Raw genomic sequence first — 18,124 nt, 5'->3', positions numbered from 1 at the left:
ACTAAATACAGGACAAACATAGCTTTTCCTAGAAGTGTCATATACTTGCTATTCTGTCATATTATTTATTACCTTTTAAACTAATTTCAAATACAGTTTATGTTTTTGACATTTATCAAAAAACTAGTTCAATGTTTTGTTTATAAAGACTTAAATACCAAAACTTGCTGGTGATATTACAACTACATTTGGTGTGGGCTCTGCTGCTGTATAAAATAAATTAGTATGTGTGTCTCATGAAAATATTCTATTTTTAAAAATCAAGCCATTTGAGAAATGTCAACCAGAAGAAATACCTGTGGTTCAAAAGTTCTTGAAAGGTTCTATATTCTTTTTTTAAAGTCTCCATGGGGGTCTTACAGGGGCTATCTGAAAAACCTGTAGGTCTCCTAGAATAATAAGCCAAAAGTTTGTTATCTGTGTTCCACATCTGGCATTGGTAAACTATGGCCACTTATTTTCACTGGAACACAGCTACACTCATTTGTTTACATATTGTCTATGGCTGCTTCCATGCAAGGAAAACAGGGCCCCCAAAGCCTAAAATGTTTAATATCTAGCTCTTTAATATTTAGCCAAAATAAATATTCCCTATGTTGCTATTTTCCTCTTCCAGGTTCTACCACCTGAAGTGAAAGATTAAAAAGCACTAAAAGGAAGCTTAAATATGGAAAGAACTATTTCAGCAGTAAGCTGTACGAAGAACAGTCACACCATCTCCTAAGCTAAAATACCCAGTTGCTAATAACCATCTTACTTCCCTTTCTAACCATAAAGATCATTCTGATAACAAAACAATCTAAAGTGGAGAACAAACCACCAAGACGTGCAACACCTAAGCAGGGTGAGACACAAAGGAACACATGGATAAAAACTAATCTTAGAATGAATTGATAACAGCTTTTAGGAAGGTACCTTACTACACTCAGTTTTATTTTTTAAATTGTTGTATGGAAACATTTTAAATAGATAATTAATTTTAGTGTTACATACAATTAATATTTAATTAAACCTTTTCTGAGAGAGGAAAACTTAGGCAATTGCCTAATAAGTCTTGTTGTTTAGGTCTCATACTTGTTACTGGAGCATCAACACCACCTACGGACAACATCCAAATTACTGGTTTAGATTTTTTTTGAGGGAAGTGAAAAAGCCTTTAAATATTTAAGTTTTCCACTTAAAGTCATAAGTACTAACAGCTACTTATATGAAGTTTACTGTGTTCTAAGAGTGTCACATACATTAACTCAGTCAATCCTCACAATAACCCTAAGAAATAGATGCAATTATTATTCCCACCTTACAGATGGGGAAACTAAAGTAGAAAAGTGAAGTAATAAGCTCAAGATGACATGCAAACTCAGAGGAGCCTGTATTCAAACCTAGGAAGTCTGACTTCTGAGAATCCATGCTCTTAACCACTATGCTAAACTATATCTTGAAAAAAAGCAATGACAAGTACCAACTGTGGTTTTCATGTTTTCAAATGCATATTACCATAAATATTCCCCATGACATGTAAATACAGAATATAATACATTTTCAATATTATTGTACAGGTTAGGAAAAATGATAAAGCTCATATATAGACTAAACGCAATGCTAAGAATCTCACTGTCTAAAATCTGAAGCTTATTCTAATTAAAAGATCTCAATAATAGCCTAAAAGAACTCCCTCTTTCTGTGCACACTTACCTTTCTCTGTAGTCTCATTTTTTTCACTCTTTTCACCATTTATCTATTTCATAGGAAAAAAAAGTTTCAACTTTAACAGAAACACACATTTTTATAGAAAGAAAAAGTTCAACTTTAATACTTCTTTGAAACTGAAAGCCTTCTAGGAAATGAAATGTGCAGAGTACTGGCATTTTATAAAAATACAGATGAACAGTAATGCCATTAACGGATTACTCTGATAACAACTAAAATAACTAGTAGCATGTCACAATCATTTGTCATTTCCTCAAAATTTTCTCCAGTTAAAGGCCAAATATGATTTCAAAGCACACATTATTAGAGAAATTTAGTATTTAACTTAACGAGAGAGCACTTCTTACAATGAAATAAAAATTCTGGTCAATCCCTTCAGTGTCCTCCATTACAGAATTACAGGAAAATGAAGTGATACAAAGTTTTATAAATTTGCATTTCCTAACCAAGATAACATGGGATAATTCTCTAAGGTACTAACTCATTTCATAGATGGGGAAACTAAGGACCCACTAGAACCTACTGAACAATTTCTACATCACTAAAAGTAAAAAAGAAATGTATATTATGTGTCTACTAATATGATACAGTATGCAGTACACAGTATCACCTATGAAGCATTCTGGCCAAAAAACAAAAACTGAACCTCAATCTAATTAAGCTCTTAGGTTGAACTTCCAGCCTACAGGAAATATAGGAGACAGAAGAACAAGTTAAGTGACACAAGGAGGAAGTAATCAGACAAATCTACAATGTGGCTGATTTTACAGAACTGATCCAGTATTAAAAAGCCAAATGCAGGAAATGAAAAATGAGAAGGAAACTCAATTAGAGAATGCTATAGAGACTTAAGAGAAATTGCAACCAAAAGACAATGAGTGGACCCTGTTTGGATCCTGATTCAAACATACTGACTTTATCATTATGAGACACATGGGTAAAATATCTGAATAGACTGGGCTTTAGATTATATCAGGGAATTATTGTTAATTTTGTGAGGTGGTAAAATAGCACTGCGGTTATTAATAAAATGTTCCTTTTGGACTTCCCTGGTGGCACAGTGGTTAAGTATCTGCCTGCCAATGCAGGGGACATGGGTTCGAGCCCTGGTCCGGGAAGATCCCACATGCTATAGGCAACTAAGCCCGCGTGCCATACCTACTGAACCTGCGCTCTAGAGCCCGCAGGCCGCAACTACTGAAGCCCGCATGCCACAACTACTGAAGCTCGTGCACCTAGAGCCCATGCTCCGCGATAAGAGAAGCCACTGCAATGAGAAGCACACACACCACAATGAAGAGTAGCCCCTGCTCGCTGCAACTAAAGAAAGCCCACGCGCAGCAACAAAGACCCAATACAGCCAAAAATGAAATTTAAAAAAAAAAAAGATAAAAAAAAAATGTTCCTTTCTTTGAGATGTATACTGAAATATTTAGGGGTAAATGATATGTTGTCTGGAATCTGATTGAAGAGGTGAGAGGTGCAGATAAAAAAACATGGCAAATGTTAGTTGATTACTGAAGCTGGGTAACAGGATTTAACTGTATTCTCTTTTCAACATAAAAATGCTAAACAAAAGTAAAGGTAACGAAAGGTAGTTGGCCCTGCTGCTGGAAAAACAACAAAATGAAGAATTTGAAAAGTCCCTTTCATATAGTTCTTTGGAATCTTAGTATTTTTTTTATATCAGCCATTTGACCTATAAATGAACATGTCTCTAAGACAGTACTATTAATCTTACATTATGAGTTCCTAAAATCAAAAGACTGATTTCTTCACTTCTTTTTACATAGTGCCTAACCCAATGTCACAAGCAATTCAACTACTACTTCTTAATGAAATCAGTGATAACCCACATACAAATGAGAGTTGAAAGCTACAAAATGCTTAAGAAAAATTAAATTAGAAATCTTTCCATGAATTTCAACAGTGCAGAAGAAATTATATTTTAGAAAGAACAGTTTCTGAGGAGGTGAAGGGAGGGAGATAAAGTGACAGCTAGCAGCTACAGGTTGAGTCACCAACAGTTTCTGGCAAACAAATGATGTAGCTGAAAAGACTCCAAGTAGTTGCTGAACAAATAGAACAAGAGGGAGAGAAAGAGGAAGGGGAAACTGAGGCAGAGAAAGGAGGAAAAAGCAAAGGGGAGAGAATGAGACACCAGAAATAGAAAAATAGCTTCACACCAGATAAATAGTGTACCAAATCTTTCCCTAATGTAAATTACATTTATTAGAAAGGAGAGACCTTAAAGATCATCTATTTCAAGATCTTAATTGGCCAAACTGAGTCCCAAAACAGTTAAGCAAGACTTGATATGGGACCAGATAGACTGAATCACAGCCCAAATGCTCTTTCCACTGCTCCAGTCAAGTCTATAGTGACTGCTAAAAACTAACAAATACACACAACATATTTCTTTAGAAGTTTCAAGAAAAACCTGGAATCCACTAAATCTAGAATAATTAATTCAATTTCTAATAAAAACACATTATACTTTATCTTTTTCGCCCAAAAGAATGATATAGTGGAATCTGAACTCTTCTTAAGCAAATCATCTGACAAAAAGAACCAGTCTTTTTATTTACCTAGCAGGATAAATCTGAAATACCTTGTGGGTTTTGTCTTTGGCATCCAATACATTTTCCAAAGAACTTTTAGCTGATGTGCCACCATCCTCTCTTCCTGTTTCCTGCCTTTTCTGTTTCTGCAGCTGCTCTTTCTCCTGTCTGTCCTTTTCTTCAAGTTTTTTCCGAACTTCAGCTTCTTCATATCTAGTTGAAAGAAGAAGTCAGGATGTCTTTTATTGGCATGATGGTGAAAGTAAAGGATTTCCAGCTCCATAAAGTTAATATCCTGCCATGAGGTATTTTATGGCTGCATTCTTTCTCCCTCCAGTTGAAATTCAACTCTGCCAGTGTTCCATTATAAATCACAACTCACAAATTTGTCCTCTGTAGATTTATTTCAAATTGCTCAAAAATCTTGAAAAGAAACTCTATGCTCTCAAGTTGAAGTTGTTCAATATTCTTTTTGCTCTTTCCCTCCCACTAATTTCAACCCTTTAAAGATTCAAATATGCTGCCATTTCCTTTTCAAAGGATTTACAATCCTAAAATCCTAAAATTAACTATAAAGCCCAATTTACTTATAAAATAGCTCAAATACAAAAAAGTACAGACAATAAATAAGTGAAAGAACCTAAAGTCCCAACGATAGAGGAGTAAAGAACATGATTATTGCTAGCAGTAGTATGATTAGGGAAAAACTAGGCAATCTAAGAGAGAAGAGTTAATAATGGGTAACCCAAAGATTAGGAGAAATTCTATTCTACTTAGTTGATTAACTGGCTAAAGGAGAAAGAGAATAGTAATTCTAAATGACTTCATCCACATTAACATAGTCCAGCCCCAAGATTAGTAATTGTGGAAAGGACCAAGGAACACACTAGTTGAAAAAGATAATTTCTAAGTAAAGGCTATGATACATACAGGTATCTCTGCTTTTCAGACATTTTCTTTATGCCACTTCGCTTTTACAAAAGACCTACATTGGTACTTGTTTTTACTAACTGAAAGAAATCTGAAGAGGATATTCACTTATGGAAAAAAGGTGAAAAATGAAAATAGCGTTTAGCACTTGTTTTGCAGCCAGCTGTTAGAGAAGTAACCACACCCTGATCAGAGAGTGGCACCGCCAAGCTCCTTCCCCAGGAATTACACAAGCATCTCAGCATCAAGCTGCTATAGCTTTGAACTGTGTCTGTGAGCATCTGTGCTTTATCTCGATTTATTTTGCACATCTTGTAGCAAGACGTGTCCTGAGGTAGTTGCTTCTTTGCCTTACGTCACTTTGGCTTAGGTAAAAGTTTCATAGGAACACTTTACTTTCAGATAGCAGGGGAAAACCTGTGTAACTATAGCAGTTAACTGATTCAAGTTTAAAAAAAAAAAAGTGGAGTAAAAATAGTTCCCTTTTAATTTTGTTATTTAAAGAGTGACTAATGACTAAATATTGAAACATACTGTTTTTAATTTCTAATTATTTTATAAGCCTGGTAAGTCAGTCATGGCAAATACTAGAGTTCGATTTTTTTAAAAAATATGTAACTTCTGCAACCAGGCAAGTCAAAACTAACATTAAATACTTCATTCCCACAAGCCCAGTGTCCAGTAGCAAGCACATTATGACATGAAGCATATGAGAATATTATGTTTTTCTGAAGAATCCTGTCAGAAACTTAGAAAAAACTGGACCTGAGCTATAATCTAATAGACCAATGCTTATCTTAACAATGTATCAGTCTAAACATTTAAAAATTTTCAGTAAAGAACATTAATGGTAACACATGAATATAAGACTTCTTCTTAGGAATTGGGATTTATACGCATGGTCATATATAAATGGACAAATTCTAAATATAATTTTAATCTTCTAAATTTACATTCTTTTAAAGATTTCATAATAGTGTCCGTACCTGAGTTTAAGGCTTTCAGAGAGTCTCTCAGCTTCTTCAATAGCTTTTTTGATGTTTGCAGGTCCAAGTATTGAATGAAAGTAGTCCTAAAATTATAGGAAAACCATCTTAAACTGTTAGTACTAGCCACTGTACATAGCACTAACGCTAAAAACACAAAATTATAGTGTTCATATGAACAAAAGTTTAGATAAAAATATTATGACTGAATAAAATATTTCTTAAAACGTTTAACCTACAAAAGTGTACAACTTATTCTCCAACTGTCTCAAAAATATTTTTTCATATTATTAGTATGTTAAAAAAAAAGCCAGTAGGTAATAATTTTACTTATTTGTAAGGCACCTTTACGAAGTGTAAATACTATTCTTATTGTTTTTGAATAAGTGCCAAAAAGCAAACCATATATGTTAGGAGCAGAATATATTTTCCTACTGTAAATATGTTACTTAGTTTTTTCTTTTAGTCTCAGAAGCAGTAAAGCAAATTCTGTATTGATCCACAGCATAGAATTTGTTTTGTTTTAAACTGAGATGTTTCCTTCCACCTGTATTTTATTATACCTACCTACCTCCCAACTGGAGTCAAATCACTTTAGACATAAAACAAGTTTTACACTTGAGGAAACCTTGAGTAACTAAAAATCAAATGGTAGAAAATAAATCAATAGTATGATCTACGTTAAAACACACATGTACACATACAAAAGGTTTAGCACATAAATTATTAACAAGCATAATGAATTGAAAAAGAAATAAATCGCTTCCCTAAGGGGTCACCCATTAGATCTTGCCATCAGAGATATTTCCAAATCAAGGCTGCTTTAACATGACAGTAGTGCAGTGGGACTCAGCTAACTGACTAGAGGATCTAACTTGCTGCAACTTATCACTATGACTTTGCAAATAGAGCCTACTAACACAGTTTATCACAAATGATACTGTAATCAGAAATTATAAAAAGAAAGGCCAGGAGGCCAGAAATATCCATCTCTGGCTCTTTGAGAGGCAGTTACAAAGAGCTGGTAAGATAGACCTGTTGATAATAGTTATCATATGTCTGTTTATCTAGCCTAAAAGTAGATCATGTTTTATTTGATTTTATTCTTCTAGATTAGAGATAAAAATATATAAAAGGGCCATTCACTATGTAATTTTTAATAAAAGTATATAGTTTGTTCAATATTATATCAACTGAAAATTACAGTGGAAACTGTAATTACTTCCATTATCACAATGTCCTGACTTCTGATGTAATACTTTTTTAAGAGAAAACAAAACTAGCCATTACTGTAATATTTCTCTGATAAAAACAAAATACAAAGTAAAACCAAAAAACACTATGACTTTTTTTAAAAATTAATTTTTATTGGAGTATGGTTGCTTTATATGACTTGTTTTATTAATTTTTTGACATGAACTCATTTAAAAGCCTGGCTTAACACTGATGAAATGCTGAAAAAATAATGTTTGGGCATGTCTGGTACAAACTCCCAGAAGACACTCCCCTAATATTAATGAGGTTTCTTGTCAATAATTACCTCTCTCTGTGCTCTTAAAGGAACACAGTTGGAATAAGTATAATTTTTTTCCAATTTTCAATAGTATTGACAATTGGCAGAATAAAAAAAAAAGTCCAATTCTTATACAACTAAAAACATTTGCTTCTTAGGTTTACTTAGTAGAACTTTCCTACTCCTGAACACACAAATTCAAGCAATTCTCATGATTTCCCAAACAAAATGGTTCACTACTAATAATATTTAGCATTAATTATCGTGATTGCCATGGATATTTAAAAATATTCTAACTGTATCTAGACTTTGCTATACTAATATTTTCAATATATTTGCCTTCCCCCCTTTTCAAATAACCCTGAAAAAATTGTTCATAAACTAAGTTTTTTCAATGAGTAAACAATAATGTAATATGTCTTCTACTAGTGAGCTTGCTAAATTCACAAGTTTTATCTAAATCTTAGTGTAAAACACGTGAAAAATGTAAGTTTCTGAAGAAGGCTGGTCACATTACATCCTGTTGCTTCCTGATTTAAAGGATAAAAACCAGAAAATATGTAGTTACTAAATTTAACACTTCACATACTTAAAATGCACTGGAGACATTGAGCTAAATAAAATAAAACAAAAAACAGTTCTAAGACAGAAGCAGATGTGGTACCCTGGACAGAGCAAATGGAAACAGTTCCTTTACTAATATCAGGAACTGAACATCTAAAGCATATGAAGTAACAGCCTGGGTTACTTGAGCCTTTGCAGGGAGCTTCCTAACCCAAACAACTCCTGCCACTTTCAACTAGATACTCTCTTTGGAAATGCAATAGATACTATGTGGAAATGGAAAAATTTCTTACTGATTAAAATTTAGTCCCAACCTTCTCAAGTTAAAAAAAAAAAGGTAGCTACAAAACCACTCCCAATCTTGCCAAAGAAAAAAAGTAACCAGGAAGTTTGAAAAGTAAGGCAAAAATTAAATAAGTACATAAAAAATTGGCCCTACCACAACAGACAAAAAAGGAAACACCAAAACTTCCGGGGCTTCCCTGGTGGCGCAGTGGTTGAGAGTCAGCCTGCTGATGCAGTGGACAGGTTTCATGTCCCGGTCCGGGAAGATTCCACATGCCGCGGAGCGGCTGGGCCCGTGAGCCATGGCCGCTGAGCCTGCGCTCCGCAACGGGAGAGGCCACAACAGTGAGAAGCCTGCGTACCGTAAAAAACAAAACAAAACAAAACAAAAAAACTTCCGAAGTTCTCCAAATTCGCAAATCTTTCAAAAATATTTATTTCAGTAAATACTTTTACACTTCTTTTTAAGAAGTATCTTTTTTAAAAAAATTTCTGACAGGGTTCAGATTTATGTTTTAATAAATAAAAGATACATTTACAATAGTAATAAGCAGAATAATTGCCACCATTCATTCATTCACCCATTCAATATTTATAGAATACTTATGACAGGTACGATAATACAAGACTTATCTTCGATTCTTATAGCAACCCACCAAGGAGGTCCCCTTTAGAGATGAATGTACTAGGGGGCTCAGGAAAGATGAAGTAAGAGAGCCCAAAGTGAGAGAGCACATTCCCAACCCAGGTCTACTCTACCCAAGTCTGTGATGTTTTTGTCATGCCACCAGGGTCTTCCAGCACTGGGTTTATCTTTATTATCTCATAAGTAAGCCAAACTTTTAGTTGTGGGTAGTCCTTCATATCCCATAGATCCTGGATATAGCAGAGTAGCTTTCCTTCAATTTTATGTTGGGCAGAAACAACATGACTCAAAGACTCTCTGAGTAAAACGACCATTACATCATTGTTGTTTTCTGAAACCTTCCAGTGGGGTTAGGAAAAATATCAGTGATGACAGAAAGTATTAAACACATGAACAGTATCCTGGCTCTAAGCAGTATCATTTTAACAGATACTGTAAAAACCATCAAAGAGTGAGCAAGACAAGCCTCTGCAGATAAGCATGTCCAAGAATGTTCCAAGGGCAGGACCAACCCAGCCATTTGTAGACAGGAAGATGAATCTCCAAATGCAAGGAGCTACCTAGATCTAAAACCCCATAAAGATTATCAGCATAATTTTGCTGGTGAGAAGAAACACCAGCAATCATCTGTCACCATTAAATAAAACATTAAAGTTATCCCATAACCAACAACCAAAAGAAATTTTATTAGTTCCATTACTGTGGACAAAATAAGGTTATTTCGAAGAATAAGAGAACTTTTTTTTTTCACTTCTATAAGTCAATTTAAATGAGGCAGGAAGATCCCACATGCCACAGAGCAACTAAGCCCCTGAGCCACAACTACTGAGCCTGCACTCTAGAGCCCGCGAGCCACAATTACTGAGCCCACATGCCACAACTCCTGAGTCTACACTCTAGAGTGCATGCTCCTCAACAAGAGAAGCCACCACAATGAGAAGCCCGCGCACTGCAATGAAGAGTAGCCCCCGCTCACAACTAGAGAAAGCCCATGCACAGCAACGAAGACCCAACGCAGCCAAAAATAAATAAATAAAACAAATTTTAAAAAAATTTAAATGAGGCAAGACAATTCTGCCAAAAGTGAACTAAATAAAAATCTCAATATTAATTCAAGAATGGCTTGTCTTGGGCTTCCCTGGTGGCGCAGTGGTTGAGAGTCCGCCTGCTGATGCAGGGGACACGGGTTCGCGCCCCGGTCCGGGAGGATCCCACATGCCGTGGAGCAGCTGGGCCCGTGAGCCATGGCCGCTGAGGCTGCGCGTCCGGAGCCTGTGCTCCGCAGCAGGAGAGGCCACAACAGTGAGAGGCCCATGTACCGCAAAAAAAAAAAGAATGGCTTGTCTTGGACTTCCCTGGCAGTCCAGTGGTTAAGACTCCATCCACACTTCCAACGCAGTGGGCATGGGTTTGATCCCTGGTTGGGGAACTAAGATCCCACGTGCCACATGCCATGGCCAAAAAAATAAAAGAATGGCTTGTCTACCAGGTAAGAAATCTATAAGCAGTATTTTGCTACTATTCTCTAGTAGCAAGATCATTCCTAGGTAAAGGTGGAACCACCAACACAATATTCTTCCCATTTCTTTAACCCGCTCTCTATTTTCTTTTTTTGTCTGTTTCTGGTGTAATAAAAATATAACCATCTTCCCTAGCAACACTTATCCTAGTCATCAGTTCTCTTTACCCATTTACACCTCTCCCATCCTCCCTCCCTCCTTACGCTTCAGCAAATTGGAAGAAAGGCACCTGGCTCAAAAGATTAAAAGCAAAAAATAATAAATAAATAGATAAAAATGATTATCTAAATTAAATAGATTAATCAACATTAATTTTGCAAACTGAGATCTTTAATATGGCTATAATGTCAATTAAATATAAAAAGCTGTCACATAAAAACAAGTGACTAAACCTTGATCCTTGAAAAAGTACAACTATAGTCATATTTTTCTTACTGAATGCATGAGTAAACTGAATCCTTCTATTTGACCTGGCAGTGATTTATTACAACAGAAGACTAATCATGAGTCTGTATGTTGCTATAAACCTGTACTAATCCAAAGCAAATTAAGTATGTGTATATAGTGTGAGTGTAACCATACATATACACATATTGCAAATAATGAAACGAAATCTTTAGTTTGCTTTTTCTATTTGCAAGAGTTTGAACTTGCAGCTACATAGTATCTAAATTTAAGTATTAGTTATAAGAGATCAATAGTTCCACTGTGTAAAATAACTTAGCAAATAAAAACATAGAAATAAAAGGTACCTGCTGTTGCTTGAAATCAGGCCTTTTTTTGATAAGATTATAAACAGTCACATATTTCATATATAGCACATAGGCCCTTTCTTCATCACGATCTAATCTGCTTTCTTCTGCGGTCTTGAAGATCTTCAGGGCACTCTGTACATAACTTAAAATGAGAGAAAAAGTAATTAAAACACTTGACATCTGGGGGAAAAGAGTCATGTATAAAGTCCACAGAGAATCTCAATAAAATACATTTCATAATTTAGGTTGCACTACTTCAGAATTATACAAAGTTAGATATAAGTTTGGATGCAACATGAAAATTTCCCTTATACTACAATTAAATACTTATGTTTCATTAATAGTTGTTTGTATGTCACCAAACTGTACAAAATGCATTCTAAATCCAGTTTTAAAAGATTTGCTACAATAGATAATCCTGAGGCAAATGGTCCTCCGGCATCCATATAATAGTCATACTCTATAATTAAAGAACATAGCTGCATACTACTTGTATTGACGTAGGGGAGCTAAAATATTTATTATTTTAATGTTAAAACAAATACTTTTCAATTCTCCTTACTCCTTTCTAACCATGATGTAAAATTCTCCCCACCTAAAAACTCAAGAAACTAGGTACAGGAAAGGGGACATGAGTTCAATCTTTTAGAGTTTTCTACACAATGGCTGAACTGCACTCTGATTCACTGGCCCTGAAAAGAGAAGAGATTTAAAGTCTAAAAACATGTCATCTTAAAATTCCACTTCAGTAAAATAATTTCATTTATTTTTTTCTTTAAATAAATAAATAAATTTATTTATTTATTTATGGCTGCATTGGATCTTCATTGCTGCGCGTGGGCTTTTCTCTAGTTGCAGAGAGAGTGGGCTACTCTTTGTTGCAGTGCGCTGGCTTCTCATTGTGGTGGCTTCTCTTGTTGTGAAGCACGGGCTCTAGGTGTGTGGGCTTCAGTAGTTGTGGCACACGAACTCACTAGTTGTGGCTCGCAGGCTCTAGAGTGCAGGCTCAGTAGTTGTGGTGCACGGGCTTAGTTGCCCCACAGCATGTGGAATCTTTCTGGACAAGGCTCGAACCCATGTCCCCTGCATTGGCAGGCGGATTCTTAACCACTGCATCACCAGGGAAGTCTACTACGGCATTCATTCTAAGGACATTTTCCTGGTTTAACAGTCTTCAGAAAGCAAATTAATAAAACAGACATTTCTGCAAGAGGAATTCATTTACTTAGGACTAAAGTTTTGGCAACTAAGTTGTAGTGCCAATGCTGATACACAATATGCTTTATCAATAACTTATTTCTATAAATCAGTGCATCTTGTTTTCTATATTTTTCAAACTGTGCTCTACGATTGAGACATGGATTAGTGATGAAGTTGGTCAGGGCAAGGAACTAGAACACCACACAAAGGAACAGGGCCAAACTGGTCTTTAAGACCAAAGATGGTCCTACACAAGGACAATTTCAGTCAGTATGCATGCCCTGCTAAGCATGGCATCGAAGTCCCAGGATAGACGTAAATCAAACCAGAGCTAGCAAGGAGATTCTCTAAGAGTTTAGGAGTGGGTGCAACAGTCCTTAGGTTTTTCCAAATTTCTTTCATTATGATGCATGTGTATCTCATGGGTCCATATGTAGCAGACACAGCTGAGATGGCTACAATGCCACTGTGAGTCCAGTGAACCAGCCAAACATCCTAAAAGGATTCTAGCATTCTCTAGAATAGTGCTACATATTGTGGTGGTACATTTAGGCCAACATACCACTTCCTGTGGGATCAGGATAGTCCTAGAGCTAAACCAGACATTGCTAAAACAGATTTATCTGTTTTAAGATTAGATGAAGCTCTCTGAGAAAGCTTCAAGGTGGTTTTACCCTTCTCACTATTTCCTATTTGAAAATCATTCAATGTGAGTTAAACAGCGCTACTTTCTCTATCACCCCATCAACATTACCAACTAAGCTCAAGAAGCAGGCCAATCCCTCTATTACTCTTCCTATCCCTTCCCCACCCAAAGATCTTTTTAAAAGCCCATTTTATACTTAGTAATGTTTAAGAATATTAGTTCATTCTGGGATTCTCTTTCCTGACCTTCTTTAAAGTTCTTACTACTCTCCTGTCTTCATCCTTAATGTTTTATTTCCTTCCCATCTTGTTTATTTCCTCTAGAAAATGACTCATAAAGATGTTCCTGTGCAAACACAGGTTTAAGATGCCTCTTCACAGGTTCATTTGGGATCATACATATCATTTTTTAGAGCCTCACATTTATCTCCAGCCACAGAACACCTGTTTTCCCCAATTTCTAAAATCTGCTTACCTCAAGTGTAGGGTGTAAGGCTGGCTAGACCCACCTTTCTTTCCGAAACTCTTACTCCCAGATCTATAATAATATAGTTATATATCTCTAAATCTTCTCCTTTGTTGGTCAAAATAAATTCAGAGGAAAAACTCCCCTACTGTCTCCTGTCCCTCCTTAACAGAGATAAAACTATCAACAAGTTAACAATTTTAGTGATATCCCATTTTTAGGAAAATAACTTCCAGTAAATATCAAAATAGGTGGACCTCTCCATCTCTATTATATTTTATCTCAGGACAAATTCTGCAACTGTTATCAGGAAAGTATCATCTCTAGCCTCTACCTCAACATGTAGTCTACCCAACATAGACTACATGCCCTCAAAAATCAAAATACATAAAATAAATCATTAGGGGACTTCTTTGGTGGTGCAGAGACTCCACGCTCCCAATGCAGAGGGCCTGGGTTTGATCCCTGGTTAGGGAACTAGATTCTACATGCATGCCACAACAAATATCACACGTGCCGCAACTATGACCTGGCACAGACAAGTAAATAAATAATAAAACAAACAAATAAGACTTTAAAAAAAAAAAAAAAGAGGATATATAAGAATCCGCCTGCCATTTCAGGGGACACGGGTTTGATCCCTGGTCTGGGAAGATGCCACATGCCGTGGAGCAACTAAGCCCATGCACCACAACTACTGAGCCTGCACTCTAGAGCCCGTGAGCCACAACTACTGAGCCCGTGTACCTTAACTACTGAAGCCCTCGTGCCTAGAGCCTGTGCTCCACAACAAGTGCACCGCAACAAAGAGCAGCCCCCATTCACCACAACTACAGAAAGCCTGTGTGCAGCAATGAAGACCTAATGCAACCATAAATAAATTTAAAAAAAAATCATTAGGTTAAAAGTTCATGTCAAATTGGTAAAAATTAAATACTTTGCTGAATACTGCATAAAAAATACATATCTCTTCTTTTTTAATCAAAGACTATGCTAGACCCAGATCTTATATGTGAAATACACAAGGATAAAAATGATCTTTAATTAAGAAGTACTTTTACATTGTTTTAGGAAAAGACATTAACTGTGGCTGAATGAGTTTTGTAGAATCCTTGCAGTCTTCACCTCTTAAACTTATGATGTAACATAATGTCCAGAAAACAGATAATATGCTTATTAGCAGAATATATATGTATTCTGCCAAGATAAAATTAAGAACTTCTCTAACTCATTTAATAAAATGGAAATGAACTAGAAGTTAACAGCTATCCCCCACTTTTCAAAAGTTCACTTTACACCACTTTGCTTTTACAGAACACCTAACTAAGTACCTTTTTCACTAATCGAAACAAATCCAGAGGCGATATTTGCTTTCATGAAAAAAGTTGTTTCCTCACTTTATGCCATTTTGGCTTACAAAAGGCTTCATAGGAACACTCTACTTTTGAATAGTGGGGGATACCTGTATATGGCTCAAATTAGCAAAGTATACATACTTCCTAGTGCTTATTTTCTCTGGTTTAACTTCTGTCTTCTTATTGAGGTCTTTTAGTGAAGAACTGAGGTAGAGTTCTTTAGGAACTGAAGCCACAGCAGGCATGATGAATAAACTTTACTTCTCCACTTTCACAATGGATGGTGTACTTCATTAAAAGTAGTTCTTTTCTGAAACAAAATGAACACAAATAATCTCATTAGTTTTCCTCATTAACAATAAAACAAGTGAATTTAAAAAACAAACAAACAAACCTCCTAAACTGTGTCCTTTGCTAACAGAGTTAATTTTCAATTATCTTGAATATTTATTTTTGGAGTTCAATATACAGGGTATCAATAAACAATCTACTTTCTCCTCCAAATTTTCATTAACGAAATGAATTACTGTTTGTATCATTTTGCATTAAGTATTAGGAATCTTTCCTGTCAAAGGAACAGAATAATAAAAGCTTTTATATTTTTCTTCTGTTAAATCTGCATTAATGTATAGTTTACAAATAGAAGGCAGTTTCATTTAGAAATATTTCTTTCTCATCAGTTTACAAAAGGAAACAAGTTGGGGGGAGGGGTAGCCACAGTACATTATATGAAGCTGGGGATGTATGAACATGTTTCTGGTAGAATACACCCAAATACTTTGGTTTACTTTGAAAAGGTCTTTGATGTTTCATGACATTCTTTGTTTCCTCATCTGCTCTGGTAAATTCTGACTAGGAAGATGGAGGTAGTAAAAAAAAAAAAAAAATGAAGAAGAAAGGCTAGGTATGTAACAATTAACACGTGTGTGTGTGTGTGTGTGTGTGTGTGTGTGTGTGTGTGTGTGTGTACCTGTGCAGGGATGCATACAGATGGGGCAGATCAGGGTGTGAGCAAACTAAATGGGAATCTTGGCAAAATCATAAGTGTCACCAAATGAAAACTTCAGGAACCCAAGTAAATTTATACAAGGTCTTCAGTTGTAAAGAACTAATTACAATTTGAATAAATAGCTGCATTAATACATTTAAGAGATAACAACTTTTTTTGATACAGCCACTATGGAAAACAGTATGGCGGTTCCTCAGAAAACTAAAAATAGAATTACTGTATGATCCAGCAATCCCACTCCTGGGAATATACCCGGACAAAACTATAATTCATAAAGAAACATACAGCCCTATGTTCATAGTAGCACTATTCACAAGAGCCAAAACATGGAAACAACCTAAATGTCCATTGACAGATGAATGGATAAAGATGTGGTAACATATATACAACAGAATACTCAGCCATAAAAAAGAATGAAGTGATGCCATGTGCAGCAACATAGATGCAACTACAGATTATCATACTAAGTGAACTAAGTCAGAAAGAGAAAGACAAATACCATATGATCTTCTATGTGGAATCTAAAATATGGCACAAAGGAACCTATCAACAAAACAGAAAGACTCACAGACATAGAGAACAGACTTGCGGTTGCCAAGGGGGAGTGGGGGAGGGAGAGGGATGGACTAGGAATTTGGGGCTGGTAGATGCAAACTATTATATTTTGAATGGATAACAACAAGGTCCTAATGTATAGCACAGGGAACTATATTCAATATCCTGTGATAAACCATAATGGAAAAGAATATAAAAAAAGAAATGTATGTATGTGTAAAATTGAGTCACTTTGCTGTACAGCAGACTGGCACAACACTGTAAATCATCTATACTTCAATTTAAAGAAAAGAGAGATTACAACTTTTTTCTATCACTTATTTCCACTACCTTAATGCTCTTCATTCTATCAGTTCACTATTATTAGACGAATGGACATCAATGAACACTGAATCCTAAAATGCTGAGTAAGGTACAACTTTAGAAGTGAAAAGGCTTCTGTTCACCTATGTGAAACTCCAAAAGCACCCCAATTTGCTTTGATTCTTGTCACATTTTATATTAAATATTAATACTTTCTCATTTCTTGATTAGGTATATAATTCATCAACAATGCACCACCAAAACAGCTAAGAGCATCCATTAAAGAACATGATAGGGATCCCCTGAATTTCCTCGTACTTATACAGACAACAGTATTGAGTGTCTTACCTTGTAAAAAAACATTGTTATATGTTAAAGACACGAAGGATACATAAGAAGTGGTCCCTGACCTTCCAGGATAAACAGTTTAACAAGAGAACATTCCCTACTCCCCCATGCTCACTGCCTCCTCAACCCCTGCTTATCCCCCTAAAGCTGAGTGAAAAAGCAGGAATACATATAACATGACACCATTTGTAAGAAGTTTTAAAACAAACTAAACTGAGCAAAATATTGTTTAAGGATACAAATCAGATAAAGTTATAAAGGCAGGAAATGGTAAATATAACGTTCTATTTCTGGAGAGGTAGAAGATACAATAAGGGAGGCATACACAAAGAGCTTCAGCGATATGTAAGGTTTTATTTCTCAAGCTGGGTGGTATGTTCACAGATGCTCACAGATGATTGTTTTGTTTTATGTATTTATTGAAGTATAACTGATGTACAACATTATATGTTACAGGTGTACAATATAGTGATTCACAATTTTTAAAGGTTATATTCCATTTATAGTTATTACAAAATATTGGCTATATTCCCTGTTGTACAATACATCCTTGTAGCTTATTTTACATATAATAGTTTGTACAGATAATCATTTTATTATCAGCCTTTTATAACATAAAATAATATGTAATATACTTAATGTATTTCATTAAAAAATTTTAAAGAAAGCAATTATATCATATAACAATGCAAATATGAATAAAAATATCCAATTGTCTACAAATATGAAAAGAATACCCAGAGAGATGGAAAAGTTAGGAAGTTATGGTTGAA

General features: G+C 35.4%; 1 protein-coding gene across 10 annotated transcripts in view; it reads right to left on the bottom strand.

The window, feature by feature from the left end:
• The window catches only part of USP8 (ubiquitin specific peptidase 8), a 99,444-nt gene that overhangs the window by 31,304 nt on the left and 50,016 nt on the right, over window positions 1–18,124 (bottom strand). For all 10 annotated transcript variants that reach the window (XM_067029227.1, XM_067029232.1, XM_067029230.1 and 7 more), the window contains exons 2-6: window positions 15,278–15,446; window positions 11,468–11,612; window positions 6,188–6,273; window positions 4,322–4,484; window positions 1,696–1,738 (exon numbers count right to left, since the gene is read on the bottom strand). In XM_067029227.1, the coding sequence (XP_066885328.1) occupies window positions 1,696–1,738; window positions 4,322–4,484; window positions 6,188–6,273; window positions 11,468–11,612; window positions 15,278–15,381 (541 nt within the window). In that variant the 5' untranslated portion in view covers window positions 15,382–15,446. The remainder of the gene's footprint in view (window positions 1–1,695; window positions 1,739–4,321; window positions 4,485–6,187; window positions 6,274–11,467; window positions 11,613–15,277; window positions 15,447–18,124) is intronic.

Source organism: Kogia breviceps, chromosome 3, assembly GCF_026419965.1.
Source record: "Kogia breviceps isolate mKogBre1 chromosome 3, mKogBre1 haplotype 1, whole genome shotgun sequence".
Lineage (NCBI taxonomy): Eukaryota > Metazoa > Chordata > Mammalia > Artiodactyla > Physeteridae > Kogia > Kogia breviceps.
The sequence above is the reverse complement of the archived record's forward strand: the minus strand, read 5'-3'. Positions and strand labels throughout refer to the sequence as shown.